At 46.8% G+C, this 11,196-nt stretch overlaps 1 protein-coding gene and 1 long non-coding RNA gene across 3 annotated transcripts in view; one reads left to right on the forward strand and one right to left on the reverse strand.

Moving 5' to 3' along the window:
• LOC119811558 (CREB binding protein) overlaps positions 1-3,615 on the reverse strand; it is a 134,317-nt gene extending 130,702 nt beyond the window's left edge. Inside the window, 1 exon segment of the mRNA XM_038325474.1 lies at positions 3,367-3,615. Coding sequence (XP_038181402.1) covers positions 3,367-3,451 — 85 coding nt within the window. The 5' untranslated portion in view covers positions 3,452-3,615.
• Positions 3,616-4,402: 787 nt separating this feature from the next.
• Positions 4,403-7,321, forward strand: LOC119813063. 2 transcript variants are annotated; one of them, XR_005285147.1, is made up of 3 exons: positions 4,403-4,761; positions 5,158-5,239; positions 6,764-7,321. It is a non-coding gene; the product is annotated as an uncharacterized LOC119813063 (long non-coding RNA). The 2 variants fall into 2 exon arrangements; XR_005285148.1 differs by having other exon boundaries at positions 4,403-4,743.
• Positions 7,322-11,196: the final 3,875 nt, after the last annotated feature.

Raw genomic sequence — 11,196 nt, forward strand, 5'->3', positions numbered from 1 at the left:
CCTGTAATCCCAGTAACACTCAGGAGACTAAGGCAGGAGAATCACAGGTCTGAGGCAATTTGATGCTATTCTTAAATACATCACTTTGTCTCAAAGTAAAAAAAAAAGAGAGAGAGAGAAAGTTATTTTTTTTTTTAAGACACAGGTATAAAATACAACCATGATGGTTTATGGCCATAATATCTGTGTTTGATTTCCAAAAGACAAATTTAAAACTTTTTACAAAGTGTGTAAGTGTGTGTGTGTAAGTGTGTGTGGAGAGAGAGGGAGATGGGGATGAGTGGTACGTGCCATGGCACACTTGAAGATCAGAGGACAACTCTGTGCACTCAGTTCTCTCCTTCAACTTTTATATGGATTCTGGGGATTGAACCCAGATCACCAGGCTTACATGGCAAGTACCTCTCTTTACCCACTGAGCCATCTTGCTGGCCCTAATACCTCTTACATGGCTTGTTACACACAAATTTTGCCATAAAGTTGCCCAAATCACTAAGTGTGGTGATGTATGCCTATAATACTAGTACTGGGAAGGCTGAGGCAAGAGGATCCCAGGGTTCATAGCCAGCTTTGGGTACAAAGCAAATTCCAAGCCACACTAAACTAACCAGCAATACTCTGTCTTAAAACAAACAAACACTTTCATAAATGTTTTTTTAAAAAAAGTCTACTACCTGACTGAATATTTATTTCTCCTACCACTAACTAACTATATATTGGTAGCTTCTTACAAAGTGCTGAACGATTCAACATAGAACAAGAAAACAGTACTGTGCCAACATCTGATATCATCTGATTCTATGCCACTTCAGAACTGCCTAGAGGGTAGGGTGGAAAGTAGTTTCTCCTTCCTCTTGCTACCCTCCTCCAGGCACCTTCCCTCTTCCTCTACATGCTCTCCCCATCTTAAGTGACAAAGGCGGACATCACTCAGATGCTGCCTGGTCCCCAGTGAAATGGTTTAATATGTATATATAGACACTCCCCTTGGTGAACTCCAAGTACTCTATAGGCTTGGTAGGCTCCTCAACATCAAGGGTACTCTCTTCTCTTCCCACTACCATCCCTAGAAACACACCTATAATGCACTTGATGACTTCACAAGACAGTTCCCAAAGATGTGGCCTGTGTCACAACAGTTCAAGTAGCTGCTGTTTCTCAGGGTCTAAGGTTCTCTGTTCTTTCTCCTTCTTCCATCACCTCCCTCAAATTTGATCTTATGCTCAGAACACATATCTTGACCATCCTGGCCTGATTTTCTCTTGGAGCCTTGAGAATGAACCCCTCACTAAAACAATATTGAATTTCTCAGTAATGTTATCTTTCCATTTCTATCCCAGCCATCACTCCATTAAATATATTTAATGTAAATATTTCAGACATTTGTTTAATTTACATCTTTAAGATCTGTCTATCTTGTTACTGGATCTTAGACTAATAGTTATTCTTGACAAGATTTCACTTTGTTTAAAGTGTTGAATAATGGCCCCTTCCATAGCAGCCCACCCTAATACACCCTTTCAAGACAATGTAACGGTGCATTTCATGTCACCAAACACTCAATTTTAAACACAACTGTCATCTTTATCCTTTTGATCATTTAAGTCAGAATCTTAGAAACTACCTCTGTTTCATACATTTGGAAATAAATGTTACGGTGCTCTCCTGCTTTTCCTGGATAGAAACTGGAAAGGGAAGGGGACAAAGTGGTTAATTTCAGAAAATCATTTCTGATAAGCTCTGCTCTGATTTGCAGATCATTAAGTAAATATCTGACCATTGAGTAACAGAAGTTACGACAAGAAAAGCCATCTTTTGGACTCCAACTTGTAAATAGCTGGATATGTACAATACTCTAGTCTTTTTTGTGGGTCTATTGTTAATTTGCCCCCACTTTTAAGGAAAAAATCTACAATAACCTCACTCAATAACAGCAAAGCTGAAAAGTCTTTAAGTTACCAGTGTCAGAGGACAAGCTTCAGGACTAAACTTGCCTGGTCTGATCTATATTTCACATGATTACAGTCTTCTGGCTGAAACATGGCAAGATTACCAAAATAAGGGAGCTCTATTCTGCAGAAGGGCATTTAAACCACTGTTTCCACATTTCTCACATCAATAAGTAGATTTTTATGAAAATAAACGTCAAACTCAATATGTCACTTAAAATGAAAAGTACCATTAGTGATTTCTCTCCCCGACAATCATTTATTCCTTCCCACTATTGAACAAATTTTAAGTAAACAAAAATCTCCTGAAAAATGATGGGGGAGGAAAACACTCACCTCTGGTTTCTACATTAACTAATATTACACGTCTCCTTTCGTGATTGGATTCCAGGAACCGTATTCAAACTGAAGCCACAAATCTAAGTTTTGTTTCAACAGTAGAAATATTTTTTAATACACTTGGTAAAGTCACAGAAAGACTTCCACAACTTGAACAGCTGTGTCTAGCGCCAATCTGCAGGCAGCAATGTAATTTGATTTGGACCCATTCATCAGAAACTCATTTTCAGATGCCGCTACTACAAGACCGTACTGGAGGAACGCTAGCTGCGGTGAGCCGGCATTGTTCGCAGCGCCGAAGTTTTTATTGCAGAGGACAGCTTAAAAGAGGAAATACAAATAACTGGTAATGCTACCAGAGAGCTGTCCAGAAGTGTGAATTACCGACGAACACAAAACTGCGCATATGATCACCTAAGAAAGTTTGCAGGGAAACTATTTAGTGGGGGAGGGGGAGATGCAGCAGTATCTTGTTTTTTATTTCTGAAAACATGAAAGCCCTACAGTCCTTTATTTTTTTAATTTTACATCTCCACGGTAAAACCAGCCCAAACTCATAGGAAGAGTGGAGTCCAAACAGACTTTAAAAGCCTGCTAGCTTCTTTTTAAGGTTACGTATGTAAATGAAAAACACCACAGCAACTTTGATGACATCTTGCAAATCAAGTTTGGGGTTTTGAAAAAAATTACTAGGTGATCAAAAAAAGAATGAAAGAATCAAGAGTTTCAAAATAACCACTAAGCGTTTTCCAAAGCAACACATTCCAAGAAACTTCTCAGTCGCAACTCATAAGCCGGTGGCAGCTGTATCCGCGACTGCAGCGCCTTGACTGGGGGGTCCGATCCCGAAAGCCCTCATTACTTCTCGGAAGCACTCTCTCCCTCCAAACCTCCAAGGTCCCCTCCGCTGTCATCCCGGCCGGCCACGCGTGCGAACACCCGGCCGCGCCCCCGCTTCACTTTTCCTCCCCGGCCGGTAAGCACAGCCCAGGGCCCGGGACAGAGCCTCCCGCCACTGCGACCCCCCAGCTCCCTCCCCGCCACGGACGCTTGACAGCGCGCCTGGCCCTAGCCTCACCTGTGCTGTCATTCGCTGAGAAGCCCGGGGAGCTGAGTTTGGCTCTTTTGGGGTTGGGCGGTCCGTCCAGCAAGTTCTCGGCCATCTTCACCTGCTCGCGGAAACAGCCCTAAGCGCGGGCGGAGCGACGCGGCCCGGACGGGGGTCGGGCCGGCGGCTGCGAGCAGGCGAGCCAGCGAGGAGCGAGCGCAGGAGCGCGGGCCGGGCCGCGGAGGGCGCAGGCCGGGTGGGGGAGGCGGCGGCCAAATCTCAGCCTCAGCAACAGCGCCCCGCAGCGCTCACCGCCCGCCCCCGGCCGCCGCCGCCGCCGGCCGCGGCCCCCTCATCCCCTGCCCGCCTCCCGAGCGCGACACTCCGCGGCCCGGGCACCCCAGCGGCCCGGCCGCCTCCGCGGGCCCGGCTGGCAGCGACGGCGCCCGGCCCCGCGGCTCAGGCGGCGCCGGGGAACATGGTGGTGCCGCCGCCGCCGCCTCGCCGCCCCCCCCCCCGCGCGCCCCACTTAATGAATTCGCCCGCGGCCGGACGACCGGGAGACTTCGGGCTCCGCCGCCCGCCCGCGGCCCGCAGCCGCCGTGAGGAAAAACAATGCGCCGAGCGGAGCCGCCGCCGCGCCGCGGCCCCCCCACCCCGTGCCGCCGCCGCCGCGGCCGCCGCCGCCGCCGCCGGGCTCCGGGAGGCCGAGCCGAGAGGCGAGCGGGGCCGCCGGGGCGGGAGCCGAGGGCCGGGCGGAGCGGGCCGGCCAGGCGGAGCGGGGTGCGCGGGCGGTTGTGGGGCCCGGGACCGGCGGGGCCGAGTAGATCGCGCTCGAAGCCCCGGTCGGGTCCGCGACAAGATGGCGGCTGTTGATTCCTCAATTAAAAAAAAAAGAAAGTTTTTTTTCTTCTCTTTCCAGAGCCTGAACGGGGAGGGGGAGGGGGCGGGGCACGCCTGTACGTCACCCCCCCGCGGCGTCACCACGCACGGCCCCCGCCCCGCCCCCTCCACCTGCGCCGACCGCGGCGGAAAGAGCCGAGCGCGCTCGGGTGGAAGGGTCGAAGGCGCGGCGGCAGTGCGTGAGGCGGAGGGCTGCGGCGCTGGGCCGGGCCTGCGGGACGTGGGGGGCGCAGAGCAGGCGGCCACTTTTGTTCTGACGGCGTCAGACGCGCGGCACGCGAGGGGAGGGCGCTCTGGTCTCGAGCTTGGGCCCCCAGGCGCGGAGTCGGCGCTGGTCCGGGCCCGGCCCGTCCGGTCCCGCCCCAGCAGCCCTGCCTCTTCGCTGCTGGCTCCTCGCCTCCTTGCTCGCGAGCCTGCCGGGTGACATCGGACTAGGAAGACGCCAGCGCAGTTCGTGCCTCTTCCCCTCGCCCTACGCTAGTGATGGCGAAGTGGCGTCTGCAGGTTACAGACTGTCCTCGGGTCTGTTCCAGAGTGTGTGCTGATGGGGAAACTGAGGCAGGAAGGGGCAAAGCAACTTTTCTTAAGATCACCGAGGGAGAAAATGACAGGTCGAGATTCGAGCCCTTGCTCTCCCCAAGTTTAGCAAGGCCGTTGCGCGGTTCCTGAGCGCCCATTCTCAAGCCCAACGTGATGGGGCCAGGTCCAAAGCTGTCACCTGAAGGAAGAGGCTGGGAGTGCTTTCTCCTGGCGCTGAACAGGGCCCTGGTATCAAGACCAAGGGCTTCGGTGTCCTGGGGGTGCGTGTCCCACCTCGGACAAGGACCCTGGCTCTGGCAGGTGCCCAGAGGATGGGATCGCAAGGAGTTCACTGTCTCACACCTCAAAAGCTAAAGTTTTCCCATCTCTGTTAACTAGCTCTCCCAACCGGCCAGCTTGACTCGGAAGTCCTTCTTATCTTCAGGGAATCACCAGCACCTGTTTCCTAAGCCAGAAACCTGTGAGTCAGATGGGCCCCTCCCACCCGCCCATGTTGCAGCCAGTCTCCCCACGTCTTTACCTGAAGAATGGGCTCCTCCCACAAGGCTGCCACCCGGTGTGCTGTCCATCGTGGGCCCATCCTGTGACGGAGGCAACTTTTCACATAAGCTTTTCTTGGGTTTCACGTTTTTCCTCACATAGCACCAAAATTACCTTTCTTCACAAAACCAGAGGAAGACCTATTTGAAATAAATTAGCTCCTCCTGTACAAAGGAAAGGACAAACACTAAGAACATTTCTAAAATAAACATGATACATGTGTATACACACACTTCTAACAGTGACTGGGCCAGGGTAGAGTGAGGTACATTTTTCTTACACTATTCAAAACAACTCCTGTTTCATCTGTCCCTTCTTCCCGTCACTCTGTCCCTATCAGTATCCTACACCCACTCATTCCCTAGGTAGTTCTCATCATAAGATACTTTATAGTTTTGTCTATGCTATTCACAGTGCTGAGAACACCTGTCACTAACACAAAATTCACTGCCAAACCTAGCCCAAACCTCATTTGCTCCAGGAAACCCTTCTACTCCACTTTAGGTCCTCAGAGATCACTTTTGGGCAAAATCAGAAGCCATGATATTATTACACCATTCGGTGTTTCTTGCCCAGTTCGTTTATGTTTTTATTCATCAGATGTTTGTTGAGACTCTTCAGAGTATTGCCACTGTACTGATTTCCCTAGGCAAAAGCATAAAGAAGTTCCTGTGAGCTCTATTTGAGGAGTTAAAGTAACAAGCATGAGAAATCATAACCAGAATGTTGTAAAGTCTTCATAGGAGAGGAGGAAGTGTGTGGAGCCACAGAGGAACAGGGCCAGAATCACTGCATCCGAAGTGCCCTGGTTGTTGGTCTCACCGTGAGGCATTGTATTCAGGGAGGGCAGCGGCTGTGTCTCAATCACAATTATGATTTCAACTAAGAAGTAGGATTGTAGCTAGGCAGCTGGTGGTGCCTTTAATCCCAGTACTTGGGAGGCAGAGGCAGGCAGATCTCCATGAGTTCAAGAAGCAAGTTCTAGGACAACCAGAAACATGCAGAAACCCTGTCTTAAAAAACAAAAACAAAAAGTAAATTTGTGAATTTTATGACTGAATGAGTGAGCCGCTACTCCATAGCATGAACACGGTGTCTAGCCACCTAGAAAATCCAAGGCCTTCCCGCAAAGGAAGCTCTTGGTAAATACTTTGTCTACTAGTGTGTCCTTGACCTTGAGTCATTCCGCTGCTTGTGGGTAGCTTTGGTATTGGGTCATACTCCAATTTACAAAGAGTCCTGAGAAACTCAGTCCCCACAATTCAGAGTAAGCATGGCAGGGCAGCACCTGGGTCACAGCTCTTAGCCACAAGCCCCTCACTCCTCTTTCTCCTTTGTGCCCAACCCTGCAACACCTGCCCTACTCATTCTCACCTGTATCCTTTATCAGTTCCCCTGTTGATATCTTTTTAATATCTGGTTTTCCTTTCTATTTCTCCCTTAGTCTGAGTCTCTTCAGAGGACACTCGATGGGACACACGGGTAAGAGAACAAGTAACAGGTCTCGCCTGCCTACCTTTAGCTGGGCACCACTGTCAACTTCAGAATGCCTTGAGTGTAGCAGGCCACTGCCACACCTCCACACAGTCCTAGCGATAAGGAAACAAAGCCTAGAAGGGATGAGCCACCAAGGACTGCCTCTTCTTCTCACAAACCTCACCCTCTGTGTGCCAGAGACCACATTCAGTGATGGAGGAGTCCCTGCTTCCAGAAAGTTCAGGTTAGAGGCACAGAAGAGTAACAAGTGCAGAATAAATCAAGGGCAGTTTTCTGAGAAAAGTTCACCGGCTTTACCCACTAGTGGATGTGTAAACCTGTGTGTCCAGACGGTGTAACAGTATTTGGTCAGAGAAAGGAATGCTGGCACTGATACAACATGAAAATTATGCTCAGAAAGGATACAGTCAACAAGACAAAACAGCAGCCTGAGATTGGGAAAAGATCTTCACCAACCCCACGTCAGACAGAGGACTGATCTCCAAAATATACAAAGAACTCAAGAAACTTGACATCAAAAGAACAGATAATCCAATTTTTAAAAATGGGGTACAGATGTAAATAGAGAACTCTTAACAGAGGAATCTCAAATGTCTGAAAGACACGGAAATTATCAACATCCTTAGCCATCAGAGAAATGCAAATTAAAACAACTCTGAGATTCCATCTTACACCTGTAAGAAAGGCCAAGATCAAAAACACTGATGACAACTTATGCTGGAGAGGATGCGGGGTAAGGGGAACACTCCTGCATTGCTGATGGGAGTGCAAACTGGTACAGACCCTTTGGAAATCAGTATGGTTATTTCTTAGAAAATTAGGAAACAACCTACCTCAAGACCCAGAAATACCCGCTGTTGCCTATATACCCAAAGTATGCTCGATCATTCTATAAGGATGTGCTCAATTATGTTTATAGCAGCATTATTTGTAATAGCCAGAACCTGGAAACAACCTAGATGCCCCTCAACTGAAAAAACGATTAAAAAAGTGTTACATTTACACAATGGAGTACTACATAGCAGTAAAACATAACATCTTGAAATTTGCAGGCAAATGGATGGAACTAGGAAAAAACATATTGAGTGAAGTAACCCAGACCCAGAAAGACAAATATAATATGTACTCACACATAAGTGGCTTTTAGACATAAAGCAAAGAAAAACTAGCCTACAGTCCACAACCCCAGAGAATCTAGACAACAAAGAGGACCCTAAGAGAGACATACATAGATCTACATAGAAAGGTGAAAAAGACAGATTTGAGCTTTGTCTTTAAATTGGGAGTGTGGGGGTCATGAGAGGGGAGAAAAACATATAGCTCAATGAAAACAATTTTTTTAAAAAGAAAGTCATGCTCAGAGAAAGAAGCCAGACACAAAAAGCCACATGTTGTATGAATCCATTTATGTATATCTCCAGGATGGCAAATCAGTAGAGTAAATAGGTTAGTGGTATCCAGGGGCTCTATGAGGTGGCAGATAGGACATGGGACTCCTCTTGGTGATCAAAATGGTAGCCGTGGTTCAACTCTATAAATAAACTAAAAACCGTTGACATCTACACATTTTGTTTTGTTTTGAGACAAGTTCTCTTCTTGTATGTGGGTAGCCCAGGTTGGCATTGACCTCAATGTGTAGCTCAGGTTGAGTCCAAGATCACTGTAATCCTCCTGCTGCAGCCTCTAGAGTTCTAGGATTACAGGCATGCACCATCACACATGGCTGACAGCTACACTTTTGTTGTTGTTGTGTTTTGTTTTGCTTTTGAGACAGGATTTCACTAAAAAAACCTTTGTTGGCCTGGAACTCACTATGTAGACCAAGCTAGGCTTGAATTAATGGAGATCTGCCTGTCTCAGCCTCCCAAGTTTTGGGCTCAAAACCATACACCACCATGTTCAGCTGATAATTATACTTAAAAAGTAAAATAAAATCCCATTTTATTATGTGTGGGGTGGACATACATGTGCAATGGTGTTGTATTGATGTCAAAGGATAGCATTCTGGAGTTGGATCTCTTCTTCCTACCATGTGGGGCCCAGGGATTGAGCTGAGATCCTCAGGCTTGGCAGCATACACCTTTAACCACAGAGCTATTTCAAATCTACACTTTTAATGGATATGTATTTTAATAAAGCTTCTTTAAAAAAATCTACTTGGAAAGAATGAAATGACAGATGAGGCAAGGCATCAAGATTGGCCAGCCAGATCCAGTTGGGAAAGTAGCAAGATATAATTGGTCAACTAGGAGTGGAGGTGGGAGGGGATTAGTGGGGATGGCACTGGAACTTCCCGATCTAGACCTGGCTGGGAATCTGCTGCCTTAAGCACCAACAGGAAAGATGGGGTTAAGGCTGAGGTGCAGATCTTTCAAGGGACATAAGAGCCTTAGAAAATGTTTAAGACATGAGATTTTGTATAGTTTGTTCTTTATTATATCTTTTTAGGCCTAGTTTAAAAGAAAACATTAGATTTGGGCTTTGTCTGTAATGCCAAGTGAGCAATAGGAAGATAAACACCAACAGTGATATAACACAAAATCCCATTGGTGGGGGTCCCTCCCGAGAGCCATGGGTAATGGAGAGGGGGAAACAGAAGGATGAGGACAAAATTACAGCAAGTCAATCAGGTGTGATGATACATGTCTATAATTCCAAAACTTCAAGGGAGGTAAGAGAATCAGAAGTTCCAGGCTATATATAGCAAATCAGAGCTTACTTTGGACTACTCAGTGAGTCCCAAGCTGGATTGAGCTACAAAGTGAGACCCTGTCTCAAAAACAGATAAACAAAGCTAGCAATAACTGGGCCTTAGAAATCTATTAATTATAAGTATTACAATCTGATAATGTATAAAATGTATAATATAGTATAATAATGTGGTGGAGTACAGATGAAATAAGATTGGCTAGGAATGGAGCTCAGTGGTGAAGACTTGAGTTTAGGTCCCCAGAACCCATATAAAAGCCAGACATGTGGTACTGCCTCAGGAAGCTGAGATGGGAGGATCTCTAGATCAAACTGACTAGCTAGACTGGCCAAATGAGTGAGCTCCAGGCTTAGTGGGAGACTTGACATCATTAAACAAAATGAAGAAAGCTTGAGAAAAGGACCTGATGTCAGCCTCTGACCTACACACACATCCCCACCCATGTGCATGCACACCAGCACACATGCTTGAACATGCATACACATTGTGGGTGCACCACGTGCGCGCACACGCACATGCACACGTGCGCTCACATAATTGGAACTGGTTAGTCACTGAAGCCCAATGGCATGCATAGGCAGATTTGCCACTCAGTTTTATGTACATTTGTATAAAGGTTTTTATTTTTTTTTTCTTTTTTCTTTTTTTTGGTTTTTCGAGACAGGGTTTCTCTGCAGCTTTTTTAGAGCCTGTCCTGGAACTAGCTCTTGTAGACCAGGCTGGCCTCAAACTCACAGAGATCCGCCTGCCTCTGCCTCCCGAGTGCTGGGATTAAAGGCGTGCGCCACCACCGCCCGGCTAAGGTTTTTATTTTTATTATGTGTGTATGTCTGTAGGTCAGTGTTGGTTCTCTCCTTCCACTGTGTGTGTGTGTGTGTGTGTGTGTGTGTGTGTGTGTGTGTGTGTAGATTGGAGTTGGCTCTCTCCTTACACTGTGTGTGTGTGTGTGTGTGTAGGTCAGTGTTGGTTCTCTCCTTAACACTGTGTGTGTGAAATAGATATAATTAATTTGCATTGGTATGAATCTTGGTTTATGGATACAAATTTAAGATCAATTTTGTTATATATTTCCGATCTTGATTAAGGTATATGTTTGTGCAGCTCATTTAAAAGTGTGATGTATAATTAAGAAATATAGGTTAATAGATAGTCATCTATAATAGTCAAGCCTGTGTCATGTTAGTTAGGTTTTCTAGATGTACAAAGATATATTTCAGATGGATATTCTTCAGACCTTTCAAAGACTAACAGAATATGGCATTTAAAATGTTTTAAGAATTTAGAACTTTTCGTGACAGTGAGACACATCTGCTCCTGGCAGCACCAATCTACTACCAATCAAGAGGATGATGGGCACCGAAGAGGCTCCTTATGGCATTGGTTAGCCATTTGGGCAAGAAACTTCTCTTGCCTGGACTGCTTGATATTATACTGTATAAATCGGACATGCAGGGCCCACAAAGAAATGACTGCTGAAGTTACCTTAAGAAGGTGAGACAGTCCTTCAGGGTTCCTGCTTCATGAAAGAGTCTGCCAGACATTCTGCAGGACACAGTAGAAAGCAACTGATAGATTTTGCCATAACAAGGCAGAACAGATCTTCAAATTTCCTGCTTCATGGAAATGTCTGTTGGGTACTATGGGCCTGTGGACTGAAGATTGAATGCCCC

This window comes from Arvicola amphibius, chromosome 4 (genome assembly GCF_903992535.2).
Source record: "Arvicola amphibius chromosome 4, mArvAmp1.2, whole genome shotgun sequence".
NCBI lineage: Eukaryota > Metazoa > Chordata > Mammalia > Rodentia > Cricetidae > Arvicola > Arvicola amphibius.